The 15,219-nt window shown below is 48.6% G+C and overlaps 1 protein-coding gene across 1 annotated transcript; it reads left to right on the forward strand.

The window, feature by feature from the left end:
• Positions 1-11,403: 11,403 nt before the first annotated feature.
• MIXL1 (Mix paired-like homeobox) lies at positions 11,404-13,688 on the forward strand (the record flags this gene model as incomplete). Its single annotated transcript, XM_080921950.1, has 2 exons — positions 11,404-11,796; positions 13,383-13,688. 2 exons carry the CDS (start codon positions 11,404-11,406, stop codon positions 13,686-13,688), a joined length of 699 nt encoding a protein of 232 aa, XP_080778076.1.
• Between the last annotated feature and the right edge of the window lie 1,531 nt (positions 13,689-15,219).

The raw sequence follows: 15,219 nt of genomic DNA on the forward strand, positions 1-15,219 counted from the left end.
GGCTTTCCTGCCTCTGTTTCTCATCTAGGAGGGCTGAGGTTATTGCTGCCCAGCTTTGCACATTGGATCATGGGGGATAGATTCGAACTCAGGTTGTCAGGGTTAGTATTACACTGCAAGAACTTTACCCACTGAGCCATCTCCCCAGCCCAGCTCTGTGACTGTTTGTTTAATAATTGATCAAAGGTGAATAAAATCAACCTCAGGAATAGTAGAAAGGTCACACACAGAGCTTCCAGGGCTATTGTGTTTCTCTTTCTCTCTCCCTTCCCCCCCAACTCTGTCTCTCTGCCTCTGTCTCTGTTCCTGTCTCTCTGTGTCTCTCTCTGTCTCTCTCTCTCTGTGTCTCTCTCTCTCAATCTGTGTTCCATCTATCTATCCCGTGCCTGGAAACAGAAGCTCATGGGTGGATATGGGACTCACTCAGGACCACTTTTCTGGTCCCAAAGCCTTGGACTCAGGCCTTCTTCTCAGGGAAATGACAGATTTCATCCCTGATAAGGGCCCCTCCGGCCTTCAGCACCCTTACCCCTAGGTGTGGCTGATGGCTAATTCTCTACTGGCACCTCTCCAGGTGGCTTCACAACTACCTGTCAGCTGACCACTTCCTCCAGCCAGCCCCCCAGAGCCTTTCATCCCACCACAGCCTTTCATCTGGGCTTATAAAGGAAGTGAAAAGTTCCAGCTACCAAAGCTCCCAGGAAGAAGGGAAGGAAAGGGGCACACTTGCCCTTAGGATCTAAGAGTGACTGTCCATTGCACTGTCCCGTTGCTCCAGGTGGCAGAGCTGCAAACCGTTGACTGGGTGTCTAGTTCCTCTGAGGACAGATTTGTTGAAAGACACCTTCAGGGGCTGAGAGAAGCCCTGTGTGCCTTCTAACAAAATGGTGAGTCTTGTTCTTGGATAAGACTCTCGGCACCTTCGAAACTATAGCAGGTGGAGTAGGGGCTTTAATCTATCTCTGCCTTTGCAACTTTATGAATTTGGGGCTCCAGATCCTCATAAAACCACAGCCTCAACACCCACCACCAAAACTGCCCCAAGATCCCCTAAGCCTGGCGTGCCTGCCCACCAGGAGCTCACAGACCAGATGGAAGCTCACACCAGCACATCTGAAGAAAACCCCTACTTTGCAAAGCTTTGTACATGAGATGTGACAGACTTGGGTGGGCTGGGGGCTGGGGGTATCTTGCTAGAGGCCTGGCCAGGAGGCAGTCAGGGTAGATGGTCAGGCTGTGGGCAGAGCTATATAGTAAATATGAACAACTCCAGGATCCCTCCATCAGCAGCCTCAGTACCAGGGCCCAACAAAGAATGCCGTTAACTGGGTATTGTGTGATGTTCATGTTATGGAGTCCTGATCTAGAGGCATAGGGATGGCTGGGGTCATTTGTAGGCCAACAGCAGAGGCACCTGACCCCTTCACATCTCCCTTTCTGGGATGCTGACCAAACCTTCACTGTGTTCCACCACATTCTCGGCTGACCTTGGCGAACAAGGGACAAGTTAGGCTCAGATTTTGTGGGTTCCATGAACAGTTGCACAGGGAGCCCTAGTCTAGTGACTCCAGTGCAGGTTGGAAGGCTGAGTACCCTGTGTGAGGATTCTGTAAACCCCACCCCACAGTTAAGAGTTACCCTCTTAACTCTCCCATGACCTAAATAAACTCTATTCTGTACTATACCGTCCTGTGGCTGGTCCCTCACAGGGAAGGGACTCCCAATATGGGCTCCCCAGAGGCATCTCCCTTGTCCCCAGGCCTCGCCGCACCTCCATGGGCCATTTCACACCCCCCCCCACCATTCTCTTCATTTTTTTTCCCTAACACCCTGCAGAAAACAATAAACTGTTCTTGGGGAAAGGGTTCACACACCCTCACTTTCCCAGCAAGGTCAAGAACTCTGCTGAGCCTGAGCATGAATGGAGGGAGAGCCCCTGGAAGGAGCAGGCTCCAGACTGGGGAAGGATAACCCCACACAGGGGAGAATGGAGCTTAGGCTGGTGGCAGGGAGAAAGCTTTAGAGTCTGGAGTGGATGTTCCCAGAGGCTCATCAGCCCCTTCATCTGGGCCCTGGGGACCCCTGGCCCTCAGCCCTTGGACTCCAGCCCTCTGAGAGTCCCAATAAACTAATACAAGCCCTGTTTTCCTTGAACCCTAATTCTTACCCTTGAAGCCCAGGTTGTATCGTTGGATCAAAACAAGTGGCCCCAAAGGCCACACAGCCCACACAACACTTGCTTAGGGACCTGCTGGGGTGAATTACCCTGCTTGCCCACCTGATTCAGAAACTGAAAGTTCCAAAGCAGGACTGTCCTTGGTCATGCAGTGTCTTCTCAGTTATCCGGGATCCAGGTTCATTTTACTGGCTAATTCCAGCCCTCTAAAGTCTACACTATACCAAAGATCATAAGAGTGTACAGAAGACACACTTTCTGTCTCTAATGCTTTAAAGGTACCCCTGGGCTGGAGAGGTGGCTCAGTGGTTAAGAGCACTGGCTGCTCTTCCAGAGGTCCTAAGTACAATTCTCAGCAACCACACGGTTGCTCACAACCATCTATAATGAGATCTGGAGCCCTCTTCTGGTGTGTCTGAAGACAGTGACAGTGTACCCACATACATAAAATAAGTAAGTAAAATCTTAAAAAAATAAAATAAAATAAAGGTACCCCTGTCCTCACTCAGTCCCCTTTTTCCTGAAGGTTTGCATACGTGCAGATGGTAGGTTGTGTACTCAGATTCTTCTTTCTTTTCTTCTTTTTTGAGACAAGAGTTTCTCTGTCTAGGCCTTGGTGACCTGGAACTCAGTCTGTAGACAGGCTGCATTTGAACTCAGAGATAAGTCTACCTCTGCCTCCACAGTGCTGGCATTAAAGGAAGGGACTGCCACTAACCAGCTCAGAAATTTCTCTCAATATATCAAATAAATATTGAGACTACTACAGATTTTATAGTAGTCTAGCATGTTCTATGCTGCTGCTTGGATATGATTTGCCATGGAGCTAGTGATACAGCTCAGTGGTAGAGCACTTGTCTAGCAGCTTTGAGATCCTGGGTTCTTTTTTTTTTTTTTAAGATTTATTTATTTTATGTATATGAGTACACTGTAGCTGTTTTCAGACAGACCAGAAAAAGGGCATCGGATGCCATTAAAGAGGGTTTTGAGCCACCATGTGGTTGCTGGGAATTGATCTCAGGTCCTTTGGAAGAGCAGCCAGTGCTCTTAACCGCTGAGCCATCTCTCCAGCTCAAGATCCTGGGTTCTATTCCCAGTACTGCAAGAAACAGACAAAGAGGACTTTCAATGAATGTCCTGTGCCTTAAATTGTATTTCAAAAAACAAAAGCCAGGTGTGGTGGGTGATACGTGCTTATAACTGCAACATTTAGCTAAGAGAGAATAGCTTGGCAAGCTATTCTCCAACAGCCTGGCCAGTATAGAAGGATACTGTCTCAAAAACTCAGAAAAGAACCATAGAAGCAACTCAGCAGGTAAACATGTATGCCTCAAAGCTTGACTCAGTGAGTTTGATTCCTGGGGTCCACATAATGGAAGGAAAGTGAGAACTGGTTCTGGCAAGTGGTCCTCTGAGCTTGATTTGCCCACTGTAGCATGAATGCACACACACACACACACACACACACACACACACACACACACACGGTTAAAGAACAGTTCTGAGCTGGTCCTCTGCTGAGCTAATTCTTCTGCGGGAAATGTAACAACACAGGAAATTGCTGGAGACAGCCCAGAAATCAGCTCCGAGTCCCCAGTCATGTGCACCGAACAGTTTAGGCGAGGAAGATGGCTCCCTGGAGCAGTGGAAGAAGAGCCTGTTGTTTTGTCTGCAGGTGAGCAATTCTTTCGTTCGACATCCTTGGGATGCAGAACTCTGGTCCTCAGTCTCGGTTCAGGGCCCAGTCAGCTACCCGCACAGTTGTTTCAGCACAGGCCGGTCACATGTATCAGCACTTTGGTTTATACCCATCTCCTGTCGCGCCTCACAACCTGCTGTGCCCACACTGCATAGAGGTTCAGCCTCTGACCTCCTACCTCCCAGAACCTTCCCTTCACAGGAAGGGCGTGCCCCCTACCAGTCAACTCCAGTGCCCTTGGGAATGGTGCTCTCTGGGGACACAGCAAAGGAAGGCCTGGTCCTAGATGAGCTCATTTGAGGTACCACTTTCCTCCCAGAAAGCCTACCCTCCCCCTAACCCCTACCCCCTCCTGCCATTTCATTTTCCTGTCTCCACTTATTTTAAAGGTACTGGCTTTTTCTTGTTTTTAAAATACTTAGGGATGGATGGAAAACCCATGTCCCCAACACACGGTAGATAAATGCTAGACCACTGAATCACAACCCAGCCCTGCCTCCTTTTCTTCTTCCTTTTCTCTAAGTCTTCCTTCTCCCCATTCTCCACTTCCTCCTCCTCCATCCTTATAACTGAGGATTTAAGCCAGGGTCTTATATGTCTTGACAAGTGATCCCAGGCCAAAGTAGTTAACTTCTTTAAAAAATGTGCTTACATTTAGTGTGTGCATGTGTGCGTGTGTGTGTGTGTGTGTGTGTGTGTGAGAGAGAGAGAGAGAGAGAGAGAGACAGACAGACAGACAGACAGACAGACAGACAGAGAGAGCATTCCATCTGTAGAAATCAGGAAATGTACAGGAATCAGCTCTCTCCTTGACAGCGAGCTCTAGCTCTTTCACCTGTGGAGCCATCTGCCCTGTCCCCAGATGATTTCTTTAGAGTACCCACTCCTTCGTAGCTTGCTGTTTCTCCCTTTCAGTGTGTCTAAATATTCTAGGCCAAAATATTTGAGGCTCCAACCTTGGAATGGGTTGTTTCTCTAAGGACTCATTTTCCCCCCTTTTAGTGGGAAATGGTTAGTAGTCAAAGTCTCAGTGCTAACGAGCTTAGTTAATCCCAAAACAAAGTTAAGAAGAGGGAGGTCTGTGGCACTGTTTAAACCAGTAGCAAAGTGAAAGTGTCTTTGGGGCACTTAATAATAGGAGGGGTTGAGTCAGAGTTTAAGGGGGTGGGGGGAAGGACTGGCGGCAGAGCTGGGCGGTCCAGCCATTCAGTCACCGGGATGCTCCTTTCAGAAAGTTACATCTTAATGTCAGTCAATGGATTTGAGAACCAAGTATTTGTCTTTTGCTAATGTGCTGAGACAGGGTCTTGCTGAGTTGACAGGTGTGCACCACCACACAGGCTTGGACTGTCTTGACAGTTTTCAGATCCAGTGTTTTCTTTCTCTGCTTTTTTCAACCTTATTGCTTAGTTGCATAAACCGGTTCATGAAAGACTCCCCCAGAGTGGTCCTTCCTACTCAGAAGCGGTGGCAGATAACGGCCAGAAGAGAAGGTGCCGTTCTTTTTGAAGATACCCCATAACAGGATCTAAAGGGATGCCGTGTTAGTCAGATGAATTTATACCTCCTGCCAGGAGAACACAGAAGAGGCTTCCAATGGCTTGCCACAGTATGCCTTTTGGAAGGACACCGTCTCTGTCTACTGTAACCACTGACTGTGAAATAAACTTCAGAAACTGAAGGTGGAGAGTGAAGGAAATCAAAGCAAGATCAGGATCAAAGGGAAAAGAGATCTCATGGGGGAAGTAGAGCCATCAGCTCCCTGGGCTGCCTTTTCCTGGTTTCCCTTTAATAAACACCCTGGGCTCCTCCACCAGGTCCTGGACAGCCCAGGGAGAGGGCCCAACTCCAACAACAAAGAGAGCAGAGGAAGAGGACACTTAGCACTTGGGGAGGAAAGGCAGGCCTCTGATATTTGGGTGTTGGGGATGGGAAAGGTGGCAAGAAACATGGAAGCTGCAGAAGGGATAGTGACTCCAAGTGGCCTTGTCTGTCCCAGCCTAGCTGTGGCTTTGGCTGACCAAGGCTTCCCTCATGGCACGGGTGTGTCTGAGGACTGCCTTCTGTTTCACTGAGTTCTTACCCGAGTATGTTGCAACAGATGTTATCAATACTAAGTATGAGTACTGGCCTAAAGCACTTAGCACATCCTATCATGTAGTGAGCTAGCCCTGGGCTTGGAGAGGGCAAATCCAGACCTTAATCTCAGCTATGGCTGTCTGAGCTAGCCTTAAACTTCAGTCTGCTTTTCAGTAACCAGTGTATAACCTGCTTCTGCTTGACAAGGTCCTTTATTATTGAACCTTAAACTTCACAGTGTATCTTTTTGTGAAACGGTTCTCTCTCTATACACATATATGCATATACACACACACATTATATGTATAAATTAAAGACATATATTAAAGATTAAAAATTATTTTTGAGACAGGCACGCACTATGTGGCTCTGGCTGTTCTGGAACTCAATCTGTAGACTGAGTTCTGGCCTTGAACTCCCAGAAGTCTGCCTCTGCCTCCCAAGTGCTAGAATTAAAGGCATGTGCCACTATGCCTGGTTAATTTAAAGGTATTATTAAGAAGATGAGTCCTTTATATTTTCCATTTGGAGTAATAAATATGAAAGAAGCACTACTTAATGCATATTTACAGAAGAGAAATGGCCAGCAGAACACAGAATTTGAGTTCAGTAAGTATTTATAAGGTTGGGGTATTAGCTTGGCAGGCAAAGTGATTTCTGTTCAGGCATAGACACCTGAATCTGGATGTCTACATACATGTAAGAACCCATCCCAGCAGAACATGCCTGGAGTTCATGTCTCAAGTTCAAGAAACGGAGCCCAGGAGCTCCCTGTCCAGTACCTCCAGCGGACTCCGAGAACTCTAGGGTTAGTAGCAGACCCTGTCTTGATAAAGTAAGATGAGGGGCCAGGGTGATCCTAAGTGGTTAAGTTCTTGCAGAGATTCCAAGTTTGTTTTCCAGCACCTATGTTGGACAGTCACAATTACTTATATAACTCCAGTCCCAGGGGCTCTAATCCTCTCTTATGATCTCTGTGAGCACTGTACACATACCCATGTGCACACACACACACACACACACACATACATAGACACATAAATTTAAAAAACGAATATTTTTTTACAAAGAGAGCAAGTTGAGAAAGATACCTTACATCACTCCTGCCCTCCATACATAGGCACACAGGTGCATATGCATACACACACATGTATACATACAAACATGTACATACACATTCAACACACACATAAAGTATTTATTAATTTGTGGCGGGGGGGGGGCTGTTTGTGCCATGGTGCATATGTGAAGTTGCTTCTCTTCTTTAACAGTTATGTGAGTTCTGGGGATCATCAGCCTTAGAGGTAAGCGCCTTTACCCACTGAGCCATTTTGTTAGCTTTCATACACAGTATTCATGACAAGTCCTCGAACAAAAAAGCAGTAGTTACTTTCATTGCACATACGTGTGCACGGGGGAGCTTTTGCAGATGCTGCAGTGGCCCCCGTCACCCAGCCCATCATGAACAAAGGGGAAACCCGATATCGCTGAGGGCACAGCATCCTTTGCTTCGGCTTTGTAAAAGTCAAGTTTTGGTTGTTTGTTTTGTTCTTCAGAGGGTCTTGGACATGCTGTGCTGTGGGTCTTAATTAAAATCTACCCATTTCTAGATTTGTATCTTTTTTCTTTTCCAGGATCTAACCCAGAAGGCCCCACCACAGCTATTCTTCCAACATTGAGGCTGACTTGATGGTACATGCCTGTATCCTCAGCATAAGAAGGGTGAATCAGGACCAGAGATTCCAGCCAGCCTGAACCGCACAGCGAGACCTCGTCCCAAAAAAATAACTACAAAAGAAGACCTCTCTTGGGGCTACAGAGATGGCTCAGTGGTTAAGAGCACCGTCTGTTCTTCCAGAGGTCCTGAGTTCAAATCCCAGCAACCACATGGTGATTCACAACCAAATGCCCTCTTATGGTGTGTCTGAAGACAGCTACAATGTACTCATATATGTAAAGAAATAAATCTTTAAAAAAAAAAAAGAAGAACTCTCAAAAGGCTTAAAAAATGCCTCACAAAATCCGTGCATGTGACTTGTTTATTTATTTTAGATTTTGAGGCAGTGTCTTGTTATGTAGTCCTGACTGACCTGGAATATCATGTGTAGACCAGGTGGGACTTGATGTGATGCTCCTGCCTCAACCCCCTAAGTACTGGAAAAATAGGCACTCAATAACCACAGCTGGCTTTTATGAGCATGATTTAAAATAATTCTGAAGCAATGCCGAAGGGTATAAAAGGTGTGCTCTCTCCCTCTCTCTCTCCCCCCACCATGTGCAAGGGCCTGGGCATGCGTGCATGCCTCCCTCCCTCTTTTTTCTTGAGGCAGGGCTATATAGTCCTAGCTATCCTAAAACTTGTTATGTATGACCAAGCTAGCCTCAGACTCATAGAAAGCCTCCCCTCTTGCCTTCTGAGTGCTGGGATTAAAGGTATGCACCATCATGCCTGACTAGGAGGTTTTCTTTCTATTGCTTCCAGTTCCAACCTGAGTCTTCTCTGTATCTGGACAAGGGCACATGCAAGAAAAACTCCATTCACAGCCAGCAAGATACTCAGCAGGTAAAAGTGCTTGCCGCCAAGAAAGAGACAGAGAGGGGGAGAGAGACAGAGAGAATTAAAAAAAAAAAAAAGGAAAAGCCAAATTTAGAGCAAAAGGAAGAGAGAATGAGAAACTCTGAGCTCTTATTCAATACACATTGTGCTATGGGACAAATCTAAAGGAAAAAGAAAGCGATGCTCATTGGTTAGGTTAGAGGATCATAGGTCACAAACTGCATCATGATTTCTGGCCACACACAGCCACAGCTCCCAGGAGCACACAGCCTGTCACTGTTCGCATCAGCCTGCTCTGCAAGGTTCCTCCTGAGCTGGCAGAAGGGGGCAGAGGGCTGATGGACAAGGGACCTGGGGGATTTCTGCATAGCAGGTTGAAGAATTCCTACAGCTCGGAATCCAGCCTGAGACTCGGTTGTCACCAGCTCCTACTGGAAGCAGTAGTCATAGACCTCTGATTTCTTCTCAGACTGGCTCCCGGAACCCTTCAGGGACAATAGTGCCGCAGCCACTGTGCTGAAGGGCAGCAGCTCCTAGGTGGCAGAGACCAAGCCCCCTCTCTTCCCAAGGTGACTGGAATCCAGTGTTCCCACAAGAGTCACATCTGGAGGTCAGCTTGGTGTAACATCTGTCCAGGTCTCTGGGCTTTGATCTGGATTGTAGTGTATTATCTTGGAGAGTAAAACTGGGAACACACACACCACACACCTACTGTATAAAAACATACATCAGCGCAGCCTGACATGGCCACCAGAAGTTTTTTTGTTTTCGAGTCATTCATTTTAAAGATGAGCGGTGAGCCGGGTGTGTAATTAAGTGATAAAAGCCTTGCTGGCATGGGCGAGGCCCTGGATTTGACCCTCAGCACCATGATCCCGGGGGTTGGGGGGAAATAAAAGTAGGTATGAACTTTCATTTTAAGGAGGCTGAGGCAGGTGGATCTCAAGTTCAAGGCCAGCCTGGGCTGTATAGTGAGAGCCAGTCTCTAAATAAACAAATGCTAGCAGATGTAGCATAGCTGTTCGTATGGTGCTTCTTCAGCATGTAACAAGGCCTTGTTTGACCTCCAACGATGCACAAAATCAGGCATCGTGTAGAATGTCTGTAAATATAGCTTTGCACCGTGGAGGTGGGAAGATCAGACGTTCAAAGTCATCCTTGGCTACATAGAGAGTTTGAGGATAGCTGGCCTGGGATACACGAGACCCTTGATATGTATGGGGGCGGGAGAAGGAAAAAAAGTATAGAAAAAAAAATCTGGTTCCATTTTCCATTCCATACACTGTGAACCTGAAAATATGTCAAAGAAATAGAAGAGGAAAGAAATGGAGCGGGATTGGAGGTGTGTGTGTGTGTGTGTTTGTGTGTGTGTGTGTTTGTGTGTGTGTGGGGGGGGGATCAGATGGAAAAGCAGGCCTGGTGGTTCTCAGCATCTCCGTAAGGCAGAAGGTCAGGACACTTCCCACCACTACCCCGCGTGGACAATTCAACCCTACACCTCCCAGCTGCTTGCGGATCTCCCTGGGCTGTCTCCTGGGATAACTGCCCACAGTAAAGACATGCCCACTTACTGCTCTTCCAGAGAATGAGAGTTCAGTTCCCAGCACTGTGTCAGGTGGCTTACAACCCATTAACCTTTTTTTGGGGGGGGGGCTCCTTGGGGACTCACATGCGTATTAGCAGACGTGATGAGTTCATGACCAGCACCCACATATGCCTTCTCCTGTGACACCTCCTATCAGCAATGAAGAAGCTGCAGAAACAGGTCCTCGGCTGGGCTGGGCTGTGGAACACCCCTTCCTCAGCAGGGAGCCCCTTTAAGGCCTTGCAAGCAGTGCTCTGTGCCTTATCGCTTCTGCTATAGCACTACACGCCTCTGATTTCTCTACGAAGCAACTCGGTTTCTGGTTCAACCGATGTTCCCTGAGGGTCTTGCTTAGGAATTTCCGGTTCCTAGATCCTATTCTCAGGACCAGAGGGTAAGGAGGTGGGGAAAGACTTATATGAAGAAATGAATGCGTGTATGCACGAGGGGAAGCCAATAGAGAAATCACAACTAAACTACAAATCAGCATAAAACAAAACGGGGAACCTCAAACGAGCTCCAGGCGACAAAGGAAATAGTAATGGCATCAGAGGGAACAGAAACTTCAAGGAGTGGTTTTATTAATTCGAGTTCTGAGCACTGTTGGGACTTTCTAGGAGCGCTACCCCCTTCCTCCCGGGTATAACTTCAGCCCCGCCCAGTTTACAGCATTCTTGTTGACAGGTCACAGATATTCTAGGCAGGAGCAGCGTCCCTGCTCAGGATGTGTGCCTGTCCCCTTTGAGCTCTCTTTATCTTCACCCCCCTCGGATTCAGGATGTGTCAGGGTGGTTTGCCGAGGGCAGGGCTAGGCTGTTTAACCAACCTGGAGTAAGGTCTAGCACATAGCAGGGGTGGTAAATAGCGCCTTTGATGGTGACAGGCGGACAGCCGGCCGGGCGCAGCGCGCGGGACCAGAGAACCAGGCCCCCCGAGAGATTCAAGCGCTCTCGAGGGACATTCTGACCCGGAAGCGGGGGGGAGTCCTGTCCAAGTCTGGCCCGCACTTGGGACGACCCCACCGGAGCAGAGCGGTTCTAGGTATGTGGATTGGTGGTCCGGCTGGCCGGCGGATGGGCGGGGAAGGGACGGGGCGGCCCGGACTCAAGTTCGCGCCTCCCTCACTCCGTCCCGGAGTCAGCGGAAGCGATTATTCCCGCGGCGTCTGGCGGGGCTGGGGCGGGCTCGCACCCCGAGGAGACCCGGCTTCCCCGCACCCACGCCTTTGATGGCGCCGCCGCCCCCTCCCCGGCTCCCGGCCGCTATAACTGCAGGCGCGCGGGGGTCCCGGGAAACGTCCGGGAGTCATGGCCGCAGCAGGGTCCCAGCAGCTGCAGTTCGCAGAGGGCGCCGCTTTCCCCACCTTCCCGGCCGCGCACCCCGGAGGGCAGCTGCTCCCGGCCGCGCGCCCAGCCGCTGGGCTGCCCCCGGCGCCCCCGGACTCTCGCGCCCCAGCGGCCACGCCGTGCTTTCCAAGCCGGGACCCCGGGCCGGCAGCGCAGACTCCCGCCGGCCAGGATCCACCGGGACCCTCCAAAGGCGCGGCCGCCCCATCCGCGCCGCAGCGCCGCAAGCGCACGTCGTTCAGCTCCGAGCAGCTGCAGTTGCTGGAGCTCGTCTTCCGACAGACCATGTACCCCGACATCCACTTGCGGGAGCGCCTGGCTGCGCTCACGTTGCTACCCGAGTCCAGGATCCAGGTAAGTCGCAGTCACGAGTTCGAGTGGAGGTGCTGGGGAGTTACAGGCTTGTTGGGTCATTCATTTTGTGGGGAAAAGTTACTCTTTGAACCTTATGGTTTTAGACTACAAGCTAGGGCTGCCAGTAATGGCCGTGTTAGCTTGTAGTCTAGGCTTGTAGACCCATCAAAGGTCCCAGCGGGAAGGTGGTGAGAAATAGTTGCGCTCTTTCCCAGTAAGAAGACAATGCGGCGCGCGCGCTTGAGTGTTTGTCACTGAGACAAGTTCATGCTGCGTAGTCCGAGGCTGGACTTCAGTTCCCAATCCTGCCTCAGCTTCCTGGGTGCTTGGATTACAGGTGTGTTCCCCCAACACCCAGTTTAGATGCTTGCCTTCTTGATGGTTAGTCTGTGCCTTAGTGTATGTCTTTTATGCAGGAGGCCTCATTTAACTTCAGGAGAGTGTGGACTTTTAATGTTCATTATTCAATTGTCACCCCCCCCTCTCTCTTCTTCCCTCATTCCCTCTCTCTCTCTCTCTCTCCCTCCCTCCCTCCCTCCCTCCCTCTCTCTCTCTCTTTCTCTCTCTCCCTCTCTCCCTTCCTCTCCCTCTCCCTCCCTCCCTCTCCCTCCCTCCCTCTCTCTCTCCCTCCCTCCCTCTCTCTCTCCCTCTCTCCCTTCCTCTCCCTCTCCCTCCCTCCCTCTCCCTCTCCCTCCTTCCCTCTCTCCCTCCCTCCCTCTCTCTCTCTCTCTCTCTCCCTCCCTCCCTCTCTCCCTCCCTCCCTCTCTCTCTCTCTTCTCTCTCTCTCTCTCTCCCCCTCCCTCCCTCCCTCTCTCTCCCTCCCTCTCTCTCTCTCTCTCTTCTCTCCCACACCCTCCACATCCCCCTCCCTGCTGCTCAGGTAAACCAGGCTGGTTTACAGAGATCCAACTTCGTCTGCCTCCAGAATGCTGGGATTAAATGTGTGCTACCCTACGCAGCATGAATTTGTCTCAGTGACACACACACACACACACACACACACACAGAGAGAGAGAGAGAGAGAGAGAGAGAGAGAGAGAGAGCAGCTGAGACTTTTTTTTTAATGTGTAAAATGAAAAGCAGACAAACAAACCGAGTATATCCAGTGTAGACAGAACCAGACACCATTCCAGCTTTGCATCTGAGAATGGCCGAGAAGGTTTAAGGTTTGGAACTCTGAACGTCAACTCATCAGCTCAAGTGCTTTCTGTAAGGCACAGACTCTGGCTGATAATAACTGGAATCCATATATATTGTTAGTTGTGAACCAGGCGACAGCACAAGCGCTCCAAGCCAGTCTAGAGATGTAGCTCGGTTTGTAGAGTGTTTGCCTAGCATGCATGAAGCCCTGAGTTCAGTCCTCACTACCACATAAATCATTTGTGGTGGTGTAACCTGTAACCCCAGCTCTGGGGAATGGAAGAATGAGAATCACAAGTTCAAGGTCAAGGTCCTCCTTAGCTACACCCTGAGTTTGAGACCAGCACTGGCTAGAGATGCTATTTCAATCAACCCCCAAACAAATTAACAATAAAAACCCCAATTCAAAGCAGCTGAATATTTACTTGTTTCCTCCTGTCCCTTAGGTGTGGTTCCAGAACAGACGGGCCAAGTCCAGGCGGCAGAGTGGGAAGTCTTTTCAGCCCTTATCCTCCTCAAGGCGGGAAGTTTTCCTCCATCACCCTGCACCTGGGACTGAAGCAAGTTGTCTGAAGCCTCAGCTGCCTCCAGAGGCAGATGTGAATCACATTCCGGATCCCAGCATGGCTGGAGGAGCCGTCTGTACATCTGGTTCTCAGAGTTTTGAAACTTACTCATCTCTCTCTGGAGATATTGGCTCAAAGTTGGACTCATGGGAAGAGCACATCTTTTCTGCCTTAGGTAACTTCTGAGGATTCTGGGAGAGTTCAGGATGTACTCAGGGAGACCTGGGAGACTGATTCAAGCCAGAGCACTACCCTGTCTGATCTCCTGACTGGCCATGGCCTTGGTTCTGGATCCCCTCTCACATTTGGGTTTCCCTTCTCCGAGACAGCCTATACGGCTGGCTTGTTCTCGGTAGCTACCCACCCTTCCACCCAGAAGTCACTGTGAATCTCCAAGACTGCACATTATTGGTCCACATCCCCTTGGCCTTCTTACTAGGGTTATTCTTATTTTTCAGACTGATTGTTCAGAACTTGTTTTCGTCATAGGAACCTTCAGCTTGACTCAATTTCTCCCGTTTCTTGGTAGCTGCTATCTTCTTGTAGTCCCTCCAGGATTTATCACGTGAGGTTATTCATTCTAACTCGCATCCTGTACTCTAACCTTATCACCATTTATTATGTCTTTGCGTTTTGTTCTTGACCTTGCTGTGTAAGAAAGGATGGCTTGAACTCTTGTCCTCCTACCTTTGTTTACCATCATGACTGGATGTTGCTATTTTTGCTTAATATTGTATATGATATTAACATATATGTCCAAATCAAGCTGCATAACACATGCATGACATCAGTCACCTTCCTTTTTTCTGTGATGATACAATCAATTAGCAATTTTTAAGTATATGAAATGATATTAACTATAGCCATTATCATGGAGTTCTTCAGTCTCTCTCTCCTAGCTGACTGTGTATCCTAGCTACCTTCCCTGCCCTTACTTGACTGGTTTCTCATCTAGCCTGTCAACTTCACACTCCATCAGTAAAGATGCTAACTTTGAGCTCTTTCAAGAGCCCCATGCCTCTCATTCCCCTTTTTTAATTACTCTGTTTGGAAATCCTTGGTAGCCTCCAGTTACGAAACTGTAAGACCCTGTCCAGCACGCTCCCGGTCAATGACATCACCTTTAGCTTATGCAAACTTTTAAGATCATTTACCCAGTGTGCTTCTCTGTCATTCCTTTCTGCTTGGGACTCAGTAAAAAGAAGTTTCTCTTTCAAAACAGCTCAGGCACCCCACTTTCTGAAGCCTGAACTTTTCTTAACTAATCTTATTTTTTGTACCTGTTACTTTGATGACCATTTTCCTTAGCACTTGTTATTGTTTCCTGTGCAACATTAGTGGATTACTGAATGTTACTACTGTTCCTACAAAATCCCATTGAAATGAGCCCTGTTTTGAATTGAACCTTCTTTTCCCAGACCTTGGTCCTGGAAAAGTTGAGTAGTTCATAATGAATGACCGAGAAAACATTCTGAAGGGAACTTTGAGAATTTATTTGAGTAAGCTTATTTGCCAGGTTGATGAGATGGCTCAGTAGAGGTAAACACACTGTCACTAAGCATGACAATCTGAGTTTGATCCCCAAGACCCTCATGAGTGGAAAGGAGAATGGATTTAAGTTGTCTTTTAGACTTCCACATGTGTGCTATGGTGTGCACCCACATACATACACACATACAAAATAAAATTGATTAAAAATTTTTTTAAAAAAGCTTGT

The sequence above is a fragment of the Micromys minutus genome (assembly GCF_963924665.1).
Source record: "Micromys minutus genome assembly, chromosome: 1".
In the NCBI taxonomy this organism is placed as follows: Eukaryota; Metazoa; Chordata; class Mammalia; order Rodentia; family Muridae; genus Micromys; species Micromys minutus.